Raw genomic sequence first — 20,507 nt, 5'->3', positions numbered from 1 at the left:
TTAAAAGGTAAGCATCTCTTGAAGGGTTACTTAAGCCATTTCCACGTTGATCAGAAAAGTAAACGCCTAGCACAGCAGACATCTCTACAGGAATAGGAACCGGACGTGGTGGTTCTGGTGGGAGAGCCTTCATTCGGCACTTTCTTCCACGCTCTAAATCCCTCCTCCTGGTAGGGGGCCCCATACACCCCACTGCTTACTCCTCAGGGCATCTTCACCCTTCCCAGACCACATAGTTTGTGAGAAGGGCCTGGCTTGCTAGGGGTAGTTGTGTGGAGTGCTCTGCCTCTCTTCGCCGGATAGGTATCTCTAGTCAACCTCTGGTAAGCGGGAACTTATTTACGGACTGCAAAATGGTTAACCCACTGCCTTGCTGAAGTATCTGTAGAAAGCTGGGTATTTTACTGGTGAGACATCCCTGCTGCGCCGCCTCAAGTGCGGATCCCACGCGCGGAATTCCCTCCTCTGGCTCCGCGCCCACCCTGGCTGGCTGGGCTTCCTAGAGCCGCAGACGCCCCGCCCCCTGCCACCATCGCTTATCTCATTGGCCAGACCCTGCACCGCCTCCGTTCCTGACTGGCGGCTGCTCCTGTCCGTCTGTGCGGCAGGAACGTTTCCGCATTGAGGGGGCTGCTCCAAATGGAGGGGGGAGGGGAATTATTTAGGCGAAAGTGGGGGCTTTAAGGTTTCCGGCGCCGGCGGCTGGGTGGGCGGAGGGGACCAGCAGTTGGGCTGCCACCGCTGGCGAGGGATTCAAGGTGTGCGTGTGCGAGGGGAGAGAGAGAAGGTGAAAGGGTGCCTCTGAGGTGACATCCTCTCGAGCCTTCTTCCCGGGGCGCCATCAACGCCCCCAACTTCCCAGCTGCTGAAAGAAGAGGAGGAAGGTGGGTCTCGGCGGCGGGGTGGGAGGGGCGGGACGGACTTCCCACCACCCTCCTAGGAGGGTGTGTTTCCCTCTCTGAGATGGGGAGATCCTCTCTCCTTTACCAGCTGGGTGGCCCCCGAGGCCGAATTTGGGGTTTGCAAGAGCGCTGGGGCTGGAGGGACTGGGTGTGTGCGAGGAGGATCGGGGCCTTCCCGGCTCCTGTGCGTCGGACTCGGGGCGGCACGCGGGCTCTCCCCTCGCGGGCGGGCGCGGGGGAGGGGCGATGCAGCCTTGGGCCCTCCTCCCGTGAAAATGCAGCGGCAGGGTTTTCTCCGCTCGCCGCGGGAAGGCGGGGAGCTGGAGGCCTCCTCGTCCCGGGATATCTGGGGGGCTGGTGAAAATGGTCGCTTCTACCGCCGCCGGCCTCCCTCGCCTCTGCCGCCCCCCCGAGCCCCGCTAGGCCGGCGGCCGCTGTGGACCGGTTTGGCGGAGACCTGGCTGGAGGCTGGACGGCGCGGAGGGGAGGGAGAGCGGGGGTGCGGCCCGCCAGCGCCCGTTGTCGCCCGGCCCCGGAGGGCGTGGGGACCCGGGGGCGGTGAAAGAGCCGCGGTAGATCCGCCTCTTTCATTGATGAAATTTAAGTTCGTGTGATTTTACCTTTCCTGGGAGTCTCCAGTCGGCCCTCATTTGTGTCAGGAGTTACCAGCCGACTCAGTCGCACCAAGTTTCTGCCTTTGAAGTGGAGGAGGTTTTCCTTTTTCCTTTTCTTTTTCTTTTTCTTTTCTTTTCTTTTTTTTTTTTGAGGCAGTTTTAATCGCTTTGAATAAATATTCCCTTAAGTGGCTAAACATAGGAAGAGGAGAAAGAACACGTCGGCTATTAGAGCAGGGGAGGAAATCACTACCTGAGAAGAGTGACTCCTCTAGAAACCAACAGATTAGTATATAAGCCAGAGTAATTTAATAAATCCCTACAATGTCGAGATTTGTACAAGGTAAGACACGCTGCTTCCTGTCTCCCGGGCTGCTTGAGCGGACTGCGGGTCCCGGCACTCGTGGGGGGCTGGTGGGCAGTTTGGGAGTGGAAATGCTCATCGGAGAGACTATTTGCGAAAACCTTTTCGTTAATTTGACGCTTGAGCTGCTGGGGTGGCGTTTCAGAGACGTCTATAATTTATACCCCTCTGCTCGGCTGGGTTTGGTTCTGACTACCTGAAATCGGGTTAGTAGCACTCTGCTTCCTCGAGATAGTGGCTGGGAATAATGATAAAATAGGATTCTGGCTGCTGGTTAATGTGTTTTCTTTTCTTGGTCGAAGTTAAGGTGACTGTGTGTGCGCGCGCGGACAAAATGGGGAACGGGGAGGGCTGAGGGGAGGCAGGTGGGTCTTGCCAGGACTGGTGGGGGAGGTCGGACTCAGCTCGGACTCCGTTTGTGTACTTGGATGGAGTCTCAGATTCTCTTTATTGCGAAACCTGGAGTAGCTCATAGAAGCTGGAGGTCATTTCAGCAGGAGAAATGACTTTGCTGCATTGCTGTTTGTGTTATTTTTTTTTACCGTCTTTAAAAATCTGCAGAGATTATTAAGGATTCTTTGAAATCTGAAAATTGCCCTCTGAATTCTACATGTGTATTAAAAAGGGGTTAGAGAATTACTCAACTGATTCAAGCGGTAACACTGCGTGTTATGTGTGTGTACTTTGTACACTTGGGAGTTGGTGCGGTCTTAAACCTCTGTCACCAGTTTATAGCCTGGAATTCGCCTTCTGGTATGCAAGTAAACCCTTTTTTTTTTTTTTTTGCAGACCCCAAAGTATGAAAGCTTCAGCCATCTTGTTGAGCACACAGCTAGTGAAGTTCACAATCACTTAATGTGACTCTTAATAAATGCAGATGTACTTAAAAGAAGTTGTCAGTGATGGCCCCCATTTGACCCAGGGAATAAAAATGCCCTAGTAACTTTTACAACACTTTATTAACTCTTCTTTGAGTTTTGTATAAAAAAGTAAGAGAATTTGATGGCCTGCCTGATGGGAACAGGGGAAACATGCCTGCCTTTAGAACTAAGCTCAGAAATGCCACTTATCATTAGACTTTCAAAGTCTTGTTATACCTTTATATGTGGTGAGAGATGCTTCGTATGTGTTTATTGAATAAATGTCCGAGTCAAAAAATAGCAAGGCAGAAGTAACTGTTAGAAATTTGCTTGTTTTGTAACAGCAATAACAAAATTTAATTACCAGAGAACCGGTATTTTGCAAGAATATGCTAGGCAAAAGTGCACAAGTCGATTCTCTTTAAAAACTAGGAATATTAGTTAAACTCCAGCTGTTCCTTGTAGTTGTGCTTTACAAAAGCTTGCAAAGGTGGTGCGCCTTGACTGATTTCACAGCCTTTACTGTTAGTGGCTGTCTTCAGGAAGTTCTAAATCAAGTGGCAATCCAATACTTAAGAGTTTCTGTGAATGTTGTCATTCCTTTTCCCTTGTCATCTACTTTTTATGTTGGAATATTTTTAAATTTGTAGGAAAGTGGTACATTTGTCAAAACTAAGAAATTATCATGGGTACCTTACTACTAATTAAATTAGACTACTGTTCCATTGCCTTTAGTTGTGATACACTTGTTTTAAGTGGTAGTTTTCCTTTTAAATTGGCAGTTTTGCACAGAGGTGACATTCCCCCCAAATTAACATGATTGTGCTCCTGTTTATCATTGTTTAAATTTTGTACTTCAAGTGTAAAACCTTTATGTTTAATTAACTCTGATGCTCTTATAAATGATAAACCTAATTAGCTAATGACTTGGCTGACTTCACAGATCAGTTTTCAAGTGTAAGGAGTGGGATTTTTGTTTTTGAAATTTTTTGTAATATATCAAATTTTTTTTATCTTTGTTTAGCACTTATTGATATTTCCACTCATTGATACTTAGGGCACGCCACTCATAGGGGAAAGATTGAAAGACTATTAGGCCCCTAACTGTTTGCATATGTTGTCTCACTTAAGCTTTGCAAGTCCTTTGAAGTAGCAGGTTTTTATCATGACCTTTACAGTTGAGGAGGTATCTTGTCAATTCACAGGTAGTAAGCACTGAAATTCATATCTGGGTAGATGAATCTAAAACTCTTGTCCTTTCCAATACTTTTTGCCTCTTTCATTAAAAAACTTATCTAACGGCTTGTTTCTCCAAACTAGACTGTCTGTTCCCTTTGGGCAAAGATAATATCATATCCCTGGGAGAAATACAGTATCCTGAAGTGGTTGATGCTCTAAAAGAATTTGTGATGGATGATAAATGAGAAACTCAGCACTTTCCATGTACTTTTTCATAGGTTAGCCTACATTTTTGGTTGTAGGTGTGTGTGTGTGTGTGTGTGTGTTTGTTTGTTTTTAATAACACCTCTCAAAATTATATAAATGTTGAGAAGGATAAAAGGGTATGGACTTAGGTTTGAACTCTGTTGCTAAGAGGTGACCTTAGACACAACTTTTCTGAACCTCAGTTTGTACTTATATAAACATTGGGTATTACTACCTATTCCACAGGATTATTGAGAAGCTGAAATGAGATGAATTATGTGAATTTACTAGTCACATACTAGATGTCCAGTAATTTTTACTTTTCTTTCTTAAAGTGACAGTGGCCTTTCAGATAGTATTGGCACCGTAAGGATAATCGCATATCCTTAACAGAAATAAATAGAAACAAGGCAGATATGACAAGTCTTTATTTTCCTCTTCCAGGTTTGGTGTCCAGGCCCCCAGCACGTGGGAGTTGATATGTTTAACAACAAAAAAATAAATTGTGGGGTATAAGGGAGAAACTTAACAGAAATGTAAATACATACTTAGTGACAGTTTTTGTTTTAGTCCAGTCAACAAAAAATTTTTGAGTGATTACAAAGTATAGTGTACTGTATTGGGATTTCTTGTGTATTCCTTATGGAGGGAACTTGAAATTCAGACGATATGTTGTGTACACATGTTTTTGAATTTCCTGGAAATTGGGGCTGCTGTACTTGGCTTGAATCTCTTCCCCCCAAATCAATGTGCTTTTATAGGAAATGTGCTTTTATAGGAAAGCTGGGCATCTCCATTCTCAAATGTTTTAACCGTAAGTTATGAGGTAAAAATGTTCATCTAATAAAACTACTTAATGTCAATAGGAGATTTCTCAGCATATATACCTTGACCAAACGAAGGTTCAACTTTCTTTGGGCATCTCCCAAGTCTGTGTTTCTCAAGCGTTTAAGATTTCTTTTCATAGGAAGACTCTTCTTTACTGATTCTAGGGCATAATACCCTAATTTGGTATATTCTACCCTCAGGTCACCTTCTGCCTACCTGTGATATTATTTCTCAATTTGGTAGTTTTCTCCCCTTGAGGGGTTGTTTCAGGGCCCCCAATTCTAAAAATATGTAAGTACTGGCTGAGTGAGAAGGGTCTTCTTATCACTGTTGGCGGTACTAGGGGTAATCAGCAGTTGTGACTTTATGCCAGGCTTGTCACTCCATGCCATTTGGGATTTTGCTTTTTAAAAAGTTCTGATTGCTATAGGGTTATCTCCCCACATGATTTGATTCTTATAAATGGTGCAGGGACTTTCGTCATCTAGCCAGCTAAGGCCATGTTATGTGCTTATACTATAATATTAGAGGAACTTTTTAAACAAAACTGTTTTTAACAGACCATTATCTATCTAAATTATATACTAGTAAACATGTCTCTTAAAGCTCTTAAATTGAGGTACTTCCTTATATTCCAGGGGAAGCCATTTGAATATCTCTGTTAAAAAAATATTTGAGGCCTGTCAACTTTCCCATTTGTTGGAATTCTCTCTTTATGGCTATTTTGGTGATGCTTGTTTGGTAGATGGCAGCTTGCCAGGGAGGATCAGCTGAGCTAATTATAACTAGAGTGGTCTCAGATGAATACAGGGATGAGAAACATTCTGGGCCAGGTTGTGGAGGTCAGACCTTGTCCAGGTTCTTCTCAAATCCTAAGACCAAATTTAGCCTGTTGCTGATTATTTAGAGGACTTGGATGCTTTTAGCACAGGGGATTTGTGGCATGGATTTGAGGCAGGACTAGAGGTGGCAAGGCAATGACCATGGCACACTCCTCATTTTTTAAAGATGTGGCTTAGGATTCATTATATTGCTAAAAAGGGAGGGATTTAATTAAATTCAGAGTCACAATTATAAGTGAAAAGTTAAAAGAAACTCAAAGAGTTGAACTGATGAAAACTTTGTTTTCCAGTATGTAATCTCTTACTACCGTTGTTGTTGGTAACAGGGTCTTTTTCGATTAGGATGGATGATTTTTATTTGTGAAAGCCAATTGAGGAAAAAAAAGAAATTGACAAGGAACATTAGAGAAATAAGAAATACTAGCTGGTACACTTCTCAGTAGTGCCATTTTAATATTCTGAAGATAAATTAAAAAATAATTTTAAGAGGAAATACTCTAAGATGTTAAATTTTGGACAGTAGGTGTTTTCTTATAATATGGATTCATACACATTCTCTATGTGTTATTTTTTTCTTCATAGATAATTTTAGTAACTTTAATTAAAATAATAGGATACTTCTTACAGAAAGAGAGACTAAAAAAGCAATCCCATTTACCATCACACCAAAAAAATTAAGATACCTAGGAATAAACTTAACTAAAGAGGTAAAAGACCTCTACTCAGAAAACTACAGGACGTTGAAAAAACAGATAGAGGAAGACATAAACAGATGGAAGAACATACCATGTTAATGGATTGGTAGAATCAGCATCATTAAAATGTCCATACTACCCAAAGCAATCTATAAATTCAACGCACTCTCCATTAAAATACCAACGGCATATTTCACAGACCTAGAGCGAACTCTCCAAAAATTCATCTGGAATAAAAAAAGACCCTGAATAGCCATAGCGATCCTGAGAAAGAAGAACAAAGTAGGTGGGATCTCAATACCAGATATCAAGCTGTATTACAAAGCCACTGTTCTCAAAACTGCCTGGTACTGGTACAAGAACAGTCATATAGATCAATGGAATAGAATAGAGAACCCAGAAATTGACCCGAACCAATATGCTCAATTAATATTTGACAAAGGAGGCAAGAACATACAATGGAGTCAAGACAGTCTCTTCAATAAATGGTGTTGGGAAAATTGGACAGATACATGCAAAAAAATGAAACTACACCACCAACTCACACCATACACAAAAATAAACTCAAAATGGATAAAGGACTTAAATGTAAGACGGGAAACTATAAAAATACTAGAGGAATCCAAAGGCAACAAAATCTCAGACATATGCCGAAGCAATTTCTTCACCGATACAGCTCGTAGGGCATTGGAAACTAAAGAGAAAATAAACAAATGGGACTACATCAAAATAGAAAGCTTCTGCACAGCAAAAGAAACCATCAACAAAACAACAAGAAAGCCCACTGCATGGGAAAACATATTTGCCAATGTTATCACCGATAAGGGTTTAATCTCCAACATTTATAGGGAACTCATACAACTTAACAAAAGGAAGATAAACAACCCAATCAAAAAATGGGCAAAGGACCTAAATAGACACTTTTCAAAAGAGGACATTCAGAAAGCCAAGAGACATATGAAAACATGCTCACAGTCACTAATCATCCGAGAGATGCAAATCAAAATGACAATGAGGTACCATCTCACACCTGTCAGAATGGCTATCATCAACAAATCAACAAACAACAAGTGCTGGAGAGGATGCGGAGAAAAGGGAACACTCGTGCACTGCTTGTGGGAATGCAGACTGGTGCAGCCACTATGGAAGACAGTATGGAGTTTCCTCAAAAAGTTAAAAATGGAACTCCCATTTGACCCAGTGATCCCACTTCTAGGAATATATCCCAAGAAACACCAATCATACAGGATATATGCATCCCTATGTTCATAGCAGCACAATTTATCATAGCTAAGATTTGGAAACAACCTAAGTGCCCATCAGCAGATGAGTGGATTAGAAAACTGTGGTACATCTACACAATGGAATACTATGCTGCTGTAAAAAAGAAGGAATTCTTACCATTTGCAACAGCATGGATGGAACTGGAGAGCATTATGCTAAGTGAAATAAGCCAGTCAATGAAAGAAAAATACCACATGATCTCACTCATTTATGGATAATAAAGACCATTATAAACTGATGAACAAAAATACATACAGAGGCAGAGCAGCATGGAACAGACTGTCAAACTACAGCAGGAAGGCCGGGGAGGATTGGGGGCGGGGGGTGGGGTGTGTGGGTAAGAGATCAACCGAAGGACTAGTATGCATGCATATAAGCATAACCAATGGATGCAAGACATTGGGGGGTAGGGGAGGCCGGGAGAAGGTCAAGGGGGAATAAAAAAGACATATGTAATACTCTTTGTAATATTTTAAGCAATAAAATAAAATTTAAAAATAAAATAAAATAATAGGATACGTAATTTTATGTGAGGAACATTAGTTGGCCTAATAATGAAAATGTTCTAGGTAAAAGAATAATGTACTATAATTTTCCAGTTTCCACCAAGTTGTATTTATTACTTTTTGTGGAAGTGCAGGAATTCCCAGAAAGTCAGATATATCCATTATTGAAAAGTTATATAAACAAATATTTGAAAGTCAAATCAATTCTGGATTATCTGTAAAAATGAATAATTAAGAGTTGACTGTGCTTCCCATAATGCTATTCCTTTTGATATCTAGTATTTATGCCAGTGGAGAAAATTCCAGCAATATTAGAATAAAATTGTGGGGGAAATCCTCTGAGGGTTTGGGATTTAATGAATGAGGAAATTTTTGATTGTATAGGATCTCTGTAGAAGCTGGAGTTTTTCTAAAGACTGGTGTCCTTTTGACATAGCCTACAGTTTTTTTTTTTCTAAAATATATTTAAAGTTGGTATAATAGTCTTTGAATTGTGGACATCTTGGATAATTTAATGGGTTGTTCAGGTACAATGACTATTAGTTGAAACCATATGTGTTAGACCTCTAAAATTCTACTACCAGCCATGCATCTTTTTGTTAGTAACTTATTAAATTCTTTGAAAGTTGGCTTGCTAAGCTACTGAAAGAAAATTAAACTTTTTTTTTTAATTGGGCTTATGTGTAAGAAAGGGGATAAATACTTCATTTGAAAGCTGTTTCCCAGTTCTTTCGGTTGGTGATGCAGGCATCTCCTTTAGTTTGTTGCATAGTAATTGTCTAGGGCTCAAATTCTGCCTCTGCCAACAGACCCATTGTTTATTTTTCTCAGTCATTGCCAAATGAAATTGATTGTGCCCCCAAACCATTTTGATAATTAAGGTTTGTTTTTGAGAACCACAGAGAAACTGGCTGTGTTGTCTTAGTTAACTTACATAAACAACGAAGTTTCATTTTCCAAAAGATTTCTAGATATTTGTTAATTTTTTTAATATAAATCAAGAGAGTTCCCAGTTTCTCTGTGAGTTCATGTGTAGCTTAAAAATACTATTCATTGTATTCATGTACATGAAATAGTCATATTATGTTTAATCCACTTTTTAATTATTAGTTACTAAATTGTAAGAAATACTGTTGTAGGGGAGCCTTCCTTTAATAGCACCACTTGCTCCTTGACTATGGAGACCTGCAGACAAGGTGATTGGCCTTTGTGTTTTTCTCTGGTTGCTGTACTGGCAAGGCTGCTGTGATGTTTCCTTTATGTTACAACCCTGCCTAGAATTTTAAAACTTTCAGAGTGTGGGAAAACAGAATAACATAATTCTATGCACTGTATTGGGTCCATTTATGCCATTGGTAAAATGCTTGGCCTTGGTAATAAAATATTTATAGAATAAAGAAAAGCTTTGATTTTTCATTGCCCAGAAAATAAACTATATAGAAGAAAAAGTTGAAGAGCATAAGGGAATGCTTATTCTGATAGGTAGTTTTAACCTTACGTAATAACTCACGTGATAGACATAGTTGGGTTTTGTCAATTTTCATTCCACCTGGAGTTGGTAAACCATGTAAATGCACTGTAACCAAGAAAGGGGAGACCTTCCTCCAGGTTGGAGAGTAGGGCACCAGGCAGCAGGGTTTGGATTCCAGTGGAGCACTGCCACTGTGTCCTTAGGCAAGAGCACCCACACCCCCCACCTCATCCCTTTATCCCCCAACCCATTCCATCTTCAAGATAAGGGAATTAGACTCACTCACTGACCTTTAAGCCTTTTGGAGCTTAAAAGTTTAAGTGCACATATGTAAAATTACAGGACAGGCCTGCCAAATAAGTTTTTGGTCCTTGATGGTGATTTTTTTTTTAAATATATTTTATTGATTTTTTACAGAGAGGAAGGGAGAGGGATAGAGAGTTAGAAACATCGATGAGAGAGAAGCATCGATCAGCTGCCTCCTGCACACTCCCTACTGGGGATGTGCCTGCAACCAAGGTACATGCCCTTGACCGGAATCGAACCTGGGACCCTTGAGTCCGCAGGCCGACGCTCTATCCACTGAGCCAAACCGGTTAGGGCTATGGTGATTTTATGTTGTAACCCTTTTCCCACCTCTCAGCAAATGAGTGTAATAAGCTTCTTGGCATGCCTTCTTTCTTAACATCCATTAAATTTAATGCAAAGTGTTAACTAGTTGACAACATCTCTTCAGAATGTTGTTTTCCAGAAGTGATATTTTCAGTTTTTGTTTTTTAGATTTTAAGAGCTACTTTGTTGTATAAGAGCAAGGTTATTCTTAATTATTAACAAGAAATCCAGTTTAGCTATACATTTTCATAGTTAAATTTTTTTTAAAGTAAGCAATGCATGATTAGTAAAAATCTCAATTAGCAAGTGGCTCTGCATATTCAGTGCTGGAGTATTGGAACAGTTCTCAAAAGCCTGGTACCTCTTTTTGTTATAAAAAAAACACATTTACTAAGCATTTTTCCTAATTCAGGCTAAACCTAAATATAATTGCCCAATTTTGTTTAATCTCTAGAGTTACCTAGCATTTATATAGGATAATAAAAATTGAAAAGAAATTTAGAGGTCACTTTATCTAGATTGCTTACCATTTAGGAATTTCTTTGACCAGGTTCCTGATACTTGACTAATAAATCAGCCTCTGCTTGAGAAGCCTTAGGGACTTCAAGTACTCAGGATATAGTCCATGGTTTTGTTAGCCCTCCTTTCCCCATGATCAGAAATGACTGTTTGGCCTTATCAGGCACTACCTTCATGAGACTGGGCTCTACCTTCTGTCTGTATCCAGTACATAGCCATCATAATAGGCTCTTCCTCATTTATTTAATAAGCATTACTTGAGTATTTATTATGTCTCAAGCTCTGGTTTAAAGTATCCTATATAATAAAAGGTTAATATGCAAATTGACAGAACAGTGGAATGACTGGTCGCTATGACATGCACTGACCACCAGGGGGCAGATGCTCAACGCAGGAGCTGCCCCCTGGTAGTCAGTGTGCTCTCACAGGGGGAGCGCCACTCAGCCAAAAACCAGGCTCAAGGCTGGCAAGCATAGCGGCGGTGGTGGGAGCCTCTCCCACCTCCGTGGCAGTGGGACATCCCCCCAGGGCTCCCCAACTGCTAGAGGGCGCAGGCTGGGCTGAGGGGACCCCCCTCCCCAGTACATGAATTTCGTGCACTGGGCCTGTAGTGATGTTATAAAGGAGTAGTACAAGGACTTACCATGTGAGCATGTAATGGCCAACTTTGCTTAGTTTAGAACATTTCTAGGAGATTAAATTTAAAGTGAACTCTGACAAATGATATATTAGTGGCTACCCAAGCCACTAATATAAGAATTTAAGTCTTGAACTCCAATTTATTTAAACATTATCAAGTGCTTGTATTGTGTGCCAGGTGCTAAGGTAGGTGTTGGAGAAAAAAGTTTGAATAACATAATATGGCTTGTTGCCTTAAATATTGCAGACAGACACCTAAGCAAAGAAAGTTTTGGGGGTGTTTGATATAGTGCAGATGGAGGAGCAATTAAAACCTTCACATAAGATTTGTGTATAGAGGAAGGCCTCTTTGAATGTTCAGAAGTTACCACCTAGAACACTAGGAATGCCACTCTCAAAATAGCAGGAGCTAAAGTCAGAGTTTGAGCCTCTGGGGGCTAAGGGATCAGGTTTCCTGGAGGTTGGGATGATTCTCATGATTTTAGAATTAACACTAGGCTATGAATTTGTAATTTTTTTCCTTGTTTCTGCCTACCCTTCTCTAAGTGTTGAATGACACTTGAGATGTATGTTTGGAACAAACATAATAGTTAGGATGCTTTTAATTTCATGGAGCAGAAAAATACCAACTCAGTTGGCTTAAAAATGAGGTACTTGTATCACATGAAGCTTGAAGTAGGATATTCCAGGGTTGGTTAATTCAGTACAAAGATTGCATGTCTTTCCTTCCTTCTGCTCTCTTACGCGTATCTATCTCATTCTTGGGTCAGCTTCCTTAAAGGTCACTAAATGGCAGCAGAAACTGAAGGTGAGAGATGGACACATACTTCTTATGTCCAGGGCTGGAAAAGGCACTATTTCTTCTCATGTGTTTATTTTTCTCAGTGAGGAATGCTTTTCTCCAAAGTCGTTTGACAAACTTTACTCATTGGCTCACTGGCTAGAATCATTCATATTATGTTTTATGCTTAAACCAATCACTGAGAAGGTTTTTAAAATCTGGGCCTGATGCCATTTCTTAAGCACATGGGGCCTTAGGGCAGAGAATAGGTGACAGAAAACGCATTGGGATAAGGAGAACAATGTGCATAACTGCTACATACATATTAAGATGGAGTATAATCTATATCAGAGCTACTCAAAGCAAAAGCAATACTGACAGCATTTACTTATTAGTAATGCATATTCTCCCCATTCCAGACCCACTGAGTCAGAATCTTTGAGAGCTTGCCCAGAGATCTGTGTTTTAACAAGCCCTCCAGGTGACTTGTATGCACATTAAAGTTTTAGAAGCACTATTGAGATGTCACAAATAGAGTAGGAAATTTAAGCCTTTAGGCCTTCTGCTTTAGCACTTTGATTAGCTTTGGCTACTCAGAAGGATACTTCAGCTTGGTTTTTAAGACATGCCCAGCTAAGGAATTTATATATATTTCCCATCAAATGAAATCCCATCAAATGAGGAAGAGTAGTGATATGATTGGGGTTGCAACTTAGGGAGAACCAATCCATCTTGCTTGATACCACCAGATTAGAGTGACAGATGAGCAAAACAGGTAGAAAGCTGTTTTCATTATGACCGTGAGAGTGAAAATGAGAGGGAAATTAAGGTAGCAGTGGAAAGGGAAAGAAGTGAATGGGATTGTGTTATGATTCAATTAAGAAGTATAGTATTGGATTGGATGTAATATTCAGGGGAAAGGAAGGAAGAACCAATTGCAACTGAATTTCTAGGTCACCTAAGAGTGACTAGGGGAATGTTAATGCCATGGAGGTCAGGGAGATGGATTTAGAGACGATTTTGACATGTTGAGTTTGAGGTATCCATTTGAGTATCTGGGTGCAAAAGGTTTAGAATATTATAGGAAATGTGAGCCTGTAACTCATGGGAAAAAAAGATGAAGATGAGAGGCACATATTTGGGAGTTATTAATAAGGAGATTGGTAAGGGAATAATTGAAGGGAAAATGGTCTTGGGGCAGAATCTTAGGAAATCCAGGGAGTAGAAAACAAAAGAGGAGTATGATATGGAAATTGAGGCCTGGACAGAGATGTAGATAATGTAGAATAATATTGGGTAATGGAATCCAAAGAAGAAAAGCTTTTCTAGGAGGAGTACTCACAAATAACTGAGTTTAAAGGACTGTAGTGTGACCCCAGAAGGGGATGGTTAGTTTTAATTAACTATAAGTCTAGTCAGTATGTATATGTCTTTAATTTTATTTGTGGTTATTTCTAGTTGCTACTACATTCTTGGAGTTTTACATTTACTTGGATCACAAGTCATTTCTCAGTTTAAGATGAAATGAACTCTCCAATTCTCTAACTTTGAATACATCTCAATGTGGGTTTCCAATGAAGGTTGCGACTGTTCAGAGATAATGAGTGGTGGGTGGTAGCCTGGAGAGGGCTCCTCACTCTCTTTGTTGCTCTTGTCTTTTGGTCAGTCTTTTTTTCATGGTCTTTGCTTTGTGAAGCTAGCTTTCTGTTTTAGAGTGTGAAGTTGTTTTATTTGTGCCAGTATCATGATATCACGGAAGGGTATTATGTACACTTCTTAGCTGCTAAAATGGATGAAATGAAATACCTGAATTAAGAAATGAAAACAATCACTTGTTAGATTGAATGTCTCCTACCTCTTGTTTTATTGCTTTTTCTCCTCCTTCTTTTTGGTGGTGGTGTTGGTTACTCCAGTTGGATAGAGGAAAGACTATGATGTGGAAATTTTAGTTCTTATGAACAAGGAAGAATTAGGAAATTGAGGTGGGGGAAAAACTTGTAAAATAAAGTTACTGCCTGTTCTATGCCAAATTGTAATTAAGTCAACCAAGATTCTAGTAAGTTCAGTTTTATGTGGTAGGGAGTTTCCCTTTTATCTCATTGAGTATAAGACAACATCCTAATAGAAATGCTTTTGAAGGAGAGTTTTTATTTAGAGGTTTTGTGTCATGATTAAGGAGCTAGACTAGGTGGGGAAAATGAGCACGATATTTTCACCTCATTGTATTGGGCTGGGGTTCAGCATAAACTGGCTTTGTTTTGGGGTTCCATTAAGCCTGCTCTGTGACCTTGAATTAGTCATTTAACTATTTCAACTTTGTTTTTATATCTAAAATGTTGAGACTAGATTAAATGCTCCTTCTACTCACTAAAAATGTTTTGATTTATGACTGAGGTAATGAAATGTTTTATTCCTAATCTACTCTCTGTCTATAGTCAAAGAGAATCAATTTCTCTATTGCTAAGAATTGAGGGACAAAACATTTTAGGAGGTTAGAAATCTTGCATTATTCAGGGGATTCTTTAATTGACCTTACATTAGAAACTCAGCTGTCATTGCCAGAAGTGTAACCTGAGAAGGTTAAGCCCAAAAAGCATCTAATGTTTGTACTTCTTTTTCTACCAGAAATTCCAGGCCTTTCTTGAATTCGGGATGTATAAGGTTACTAGAAAGGGAAATGGCTTCTAGCCCTATGCCTCCTGGTCTTGATTAAGCACACTTATTCTTTATTCTTGAATATTCTTTATTCCTTAAAAGCCCTTCCTTATTATCGAGTCACTTAAAAAAAAGAACTTCACAGTCACACTTTCCTCAAGGAAAGGAGAGGAAACAGCTGTGGAATGGGGTGGAAGAAGTGATAGGCGTGTTATAATGTTCTTTTGTTGTGTAAGCTGTTCATATTTGTAGAGGGGGTAGAAGGAATACAAACTGTTCTTCGTTTGAATTTGGTGCTATGTCATACAAATGGAAGGAATAAAAGTACGGCCTATTTGTCACAACTGGCGTTTGAATCTGTCTGGCTTTTTGAATTAGTGTTTGAGGGTTGGACCTGCTGCAGCTGGCAAAGATCACATGTAATATTAAATGTGAGCCTTTCAGTCAGTCTTCTTAGCCTGGCTTGATGGGGAGGATAGTGGCTCGGATTCTGTGCATTTTGGCCTTAAGTCATGTAAAGTTGATAGGCTGTTGTTCTGCAGAGAGTCTCTAAAGTTTGGTCTATGGTGGTTTTTTGTTCTGTGTGTGTGTGTGTGTGTGTGTGTGTGTTCTCATGTACACAAATCTCAGACAGCTACTAGAGAGTTATTTTAAACTTAGCAGTTACACTTAGTTTTATCTCATTTTGCCCAGATATAAGTAAGTTAAATGTTTCCATCACTCTATTTTTTAGGAATGTGACTGAACGTTGGCCTTTAGGGTCTTCAACAACAAAGCAGCAAGTCTGTAGGTGTCTTGAGTCTAACAACAACAAAAAAACTCCACTTATTTTAAAAAATCATTACATATTAATTTCTTGATCTGTTTTAATCAATCTGTGACATAGAAACAATTCATGTGTAATTTAGAGGTTTTATATTTAGTAGATATTTTCCCCAAACTGTTTTCTAAACATTAATATGGGAATTGGCTTAAAGATTGGGGAGGAGATATCCCCAATACATGGGGTGGCAGGTTAGAGGACTTAATCTGTGACAGATTTTAAATTACAGCTAAGTTAGCCAAGGGATGAACATGTGTGTTTGGTTGTCACATTGACTTTAGTTTAAAATGTTCTGGAGGAGTTTTGTCTTTAACTACCTATCATAGTTATGCTTGGTTGTCACATTGACTTTAGTTTAAAATGTCTGGAGGAGTTTTGTCTTTAACTACCTATCATAGTTATGCAATTGTTCTCATCCATTGTCATGGGTTTTTACACACTATAATCAAATTTCTACTTACTAGTTGAAACATATGGATTGTTTATGGAACACACACTTATGTGTTTCTTATGGTGTGTGTTTTTTTGTTTTTGTTTTTTTTTTAGCTTACAAAGACCTTGTTATGAACACAATTGGGTTCACTTTGGTAGTTTTACTGGAGTCCATAAACTTAGTTGTGTTGTGATTTATGCCTGTAAAAAGAGCACAGTTAGAGAATGGCTATTTTAGGATTAGATTGTGTTCTCCCCAAATTTCCTTTTTTTTTTCTTCTTGGATTTTAATATGATGGAAAGTGTGTATAAAAGATTTTTGAAGATCTATGTTAAATATCTCATTTGTTAACATTTTTAAATATTAAGGAGAGGGGGAAGCTGTCTATATTAAATATATTGCTTCAGGAGTTAACATAATATACTAATTTCTGCTCTCAAAAGTATCTTAAAATATTTATTATGTTGGCTTTAATTCTGTCTATATAAATGTTTCCTGCTACCCAGATAAGTAAAAGAATTTATGCTATGTGAAATATGATTCTGCTAAATTAACCAACATTTGTAGAACTAATTATTAAAGAAAATGTTTGAACATAAACTTCACAAATACATTTATAAAATAAGATTGAGTTAGGTATCGAGGATAAAGGGGAGGTGAACAATAATCAGCCTGTCCCTTATTTTATAAAAAATAGGATAATCTAGATACTTAAGTGTGTAAAACATCTATGTTGGCATTTTTCTCTCGAGATACGTGAGCCTAGGATGTTTTCTTTTTCTGTATTTTTCTATTTTTGTTTTCATCTAAAAGGCATTTCTGTCACCTTTAGCAAGATCCGACTGTCACAGAGATGCTCAGCTATGCCAGAAGTCCTGGTAGTCTTGTCTTATACAGATGAGTACTGAAAAGTCTTTACTGAAATTGAGGATCAGAGTGGGGAAGTAGCCATGTGCCCTCCTCTTTTTAAAATTAAAATTTTGATGCCAAAGGAAGTAGAAGCAACTTGGAATTGCCATTATCTATTTCTCAAGGGGTTCTTCTAGAAAGGAATATGAAACTATAGTGGCTCTCCTTCTAAAATAGAAGGGATTCCTTAAATTTTTCATGTGGCCTGAAGGAAGAAGGAGTCTTTTGCTTCTGCGAAATTGCTAGACCCCTTCATTATCTTATGATGCAGCAGGAGTTCCGTAAGGGCATGTTCCATAACACATATCCTTATTAACATTATCCCAATTGTTCTGATTTTACTCTAGTTTTAATGGCTAGGAGGGAAACATGAGTAGAGATGGAATTATGTACTCAAATGAAGATTAATCTTTTTACTTCCACCTGCCCCATCTTCCCAAAAGTGTTTAGTATTTCAGATATACTAGTAAAGCATATAGATGTGCAAAATAGTCAAATTTAATCACATCCTATATAATAAAAGCCTAATATACTAAGTGTCTGGTCATCCATTCAACCAAAGAGTAATATGCTAATGATATGCTAAGGCCGCTCAACTGCTCGCTATGACGTGCACTGACTACCAGAGGGCAGATGCTCTGACTGGTAGGTTAGCTTGCTGCTGTGGTCTGGCCAATCGGAACTGAGCAAGATGGGCCAGACATGCCCTGGAGCCCTCCCATGGTCCCTCCCCGGCTGGCCAACCTCCTGTGTCCCTCCCTGGCCCCGATCATGCACTGGTGGGGTCCCTCAGCCTGGCCTGTGCCCTCTCGCAATCCAGGACCCCTTGGGGGATATCGGAGAGCCGGTTTCAGCCCGATCCCACAGGCCTGCCTGAAGGACCCCACTGGTGCATGAATTCGTACACCAGGCCTCTAGTGTGATTATATAGTCCTAACTAGTTGACACTACTGAAATTCTGTGAGAGGATGATGGGACTATAGCATTGAGCCTTTTTCATTAGCTGGAAAACCAGAAATAAATCAGTTTTAACTTGGCAGCTGTTTAAATGGATTTCTTATTTTTCAGTTGGTTGTTTTATATTTTTGTTTTAAGATCTTAGCAAAGCAATGTCTCAAGATGGCGCTTCTCAGTTCCAAGAGGTCATTCGACAAGAGCTAGAATTATCTGTGAAGAAAGAATTAGAAAAAATACTCATCACAGCACCATCACATGAGTTTGAGGTAAGGACTCTACAATGTTTCTTGCTTTCATTCATCTATATGCTGAGTTGCTGTTGCTGATCATCCAGTTTAAAATAAGCACAAGATGTAACGAGAACATTAAAAATTAGGATTGCTTAACAATTAAGAATTTTCAACATTTAGCTATTATAAAACCATTGTCTTTTTCTTGTTTAATTCTAGGAAGTTTCTAAAGTCTAAACAGAACAAAATTACACTTTATTTATTCTGTGTTTTGATATTATTGGGTAGAGAAATGGATACCAATGTTCATGAACCATATATCCTGAATGCCTTTTTTAAAAGAGCCAGTTCTAATAGAACTATGCTACTTGTCAGCATAATAATAGAGATCCCACAATAGGCAGATTTACTTTTCTACTTACAAATCAATAGATTATCCTTTTCATTTTCATATTTTAATTTGTACTTAATGTTTTGTAGTTGTGTTTTGTTCCTTTTTGTTCTTTTAGTGAGCATATATTTTCACTGAAAAGAAGCAGAGAAAGATATTGGTGAATAAATACAGGGAACCATTTGGATTTCCCATGGACCAAATGGTGTTCAGAGTACATGACACTGGTGGGATATGGGGAGTATTATTTGCTTGTATCCCTTTAAGTGTGGTTCCTATTAGCTTTTCCTCCCTCTTTAGTTTTAAATTGGGGGATAAAAAAGACTCCATGTTCTAATAGTTTAAAAATTTCATTGAAAGGCATTTTAAGTGTACAATATATATCTGTTTTTATTAAATATTAAGCATTCTGAGAGCCAATATATTTCTGTTTTTATAGCACACTAAAAAAGACCTTGATGGATTTCGTAAGCTATTTCATAGATTTTTGCAAGAAAAGGGACCTTCTGTGGATTGGGGAAAAATCCAGAGACCTCCAGAAGATTCGGTAAGTTTTAGTAATATGTAGGAATATGTAAGATAATTTAGGACATTGGTTTAACTTTGGGGGTAGAGTAGCCTAGGGGATCTGTAAAAACCATCAGGAATATTCAGACACAGGAATATTGCTTTGCATTTACTGTTCCCTCATGCTGAAACTACAAAGATAGCCTTCCATCATTATGCCTTCTGATAGACCCAACTTTCCAGTTCTGCAAAAGACTTATGAAAGTCTAATCTCCCTTTAATACCACCTCAAAACTTAATATCCCTGACTATGAGGCAATTCTTTGGAAAATTACCAAACGCACAGTAAGGCTTCATTTAAGTTCTTTTCCTCCTCCTCTCTCCCACACTATCTGATTTCTTATTGTCTGTAGGGTCATGTACAGATGCTAAGTATTAGTTGTTTATATGCCTGTGTTGTTGTTGAATGGATGATTTAAATGAAGTGATTATCTAGAGGGGGGACCAAGATGGTGGCAAAGGAGGACACTGACCTCACTCCCTCCCAAGAACTCATCTGAGAGACAACTGAGAGCCAATTGAACAGCTTCTGCACAACAAATAAGGAAGAGAGAGAGCAAGCCATTTAGAGTGACATTTCTCACATCAACCTTGCATCAAAGGTGTGCATGTAAACAGTATCATAACAGGATCTATATTTTTGTATAGGAGTTGGCCACCTTGTTTTGTAAATAAAATTTTATTGTAACACAACCACACTCATTTATTTATGTATTGTCTATAGCTGTTATAATGCTACAATGGCAGAGAAGAATATTTGCAATGGAGACCACATGGCCTGCAAAATCTAAACTATTTTCTTTCTAGCCCTTTATGAAAGACTAGAGGCCAGGTGCACGAAATTTGTGCACAGGTAGGGTCCCTAGGCCTGGCCAGTGATCAGGGCCGATCTGTGGGGCAACTAGCAGGGTGATCGGGGCCCCCGCTCGCACCCACCTTGGCTGGCCTGGCACCGCTTGCTCGCCAGCTCTACCCCCCTGCCACCGACGATCGGGGCCTGCGGGCTGGGGGCAGCTCCTGCGTTGAGCGTCTGCACCCTGGTGGTCAGCGTGCGTCATAGCTACCGGTCATCCCACCGGTTGTTCTGCCGTTGGTCTATTTACATATTAGGGTTTTATATAGATAGATGTTTGCTGACCCCATGGTAGGTGTATTTCTTTTCAGATCATTAGTAGTTTACTTCTTTGGTCTCCCAGAAAA

The 20,507-nt window shown here is 39.5% G+C and overlaps 1 protein-coding gene across 2 annotated transcripts in view; it reads left to right on the top strand.

Annotated features, from left to right (window-relative positions):
• Window positions 1–713: 713 nt before the first annotated feature.
• UGP2 (UDP-glucose pyrophosphorylase 2) overlaps window positions 714–20,507 on the top strand; it is a 49,018-nt gene continuing 29,224 nt past the window's right edge. The window contains exons 1-3 of one of the 2 annotated variants that reach the window (XM_006083287.3): window positions 714–884; window positions 18,258–18,385; window positions 19,180–19,287. In XM_006083287.3, coding sequence (XP_006083349.1) covers window positions 18,272–18,385; window positions 19,180–19,287 — 222 coding nt within the window. In that variant the 5' untranslated portion in view covers window positions 714–884; window positions 18,258–18,271. Of the gene's footprint in view, window positions 885–1,452; window positions 1,860–18,257; window positions 18,386–19,179; window positions 19,288–20,507 lie in introns of those variants that run through there. The other variant, XM_006083285.3, reaches the window with a different exon arrangement.

The sequence above is a fragment of the Myotis lucifugus genome, unplaced genomic scaffold (assembly GCF_000147115.1).
Source record: "Myotis lucifugus unplaced genomic scaffold, Myoluc2.0 scaffold_6, whole genome shotgun sequence".
NCBI classification, from domain to species: Eukaryota; Metazoa; Chordata; class Mammalia; order Chiroptera; family Vespertilionidae; genus Myotis; species Myotis lucifugus.
Note: the sequence above shows the minus strand (reverse complement) of the source record. Positions and strands in the feature narration are given on the sequence as shown.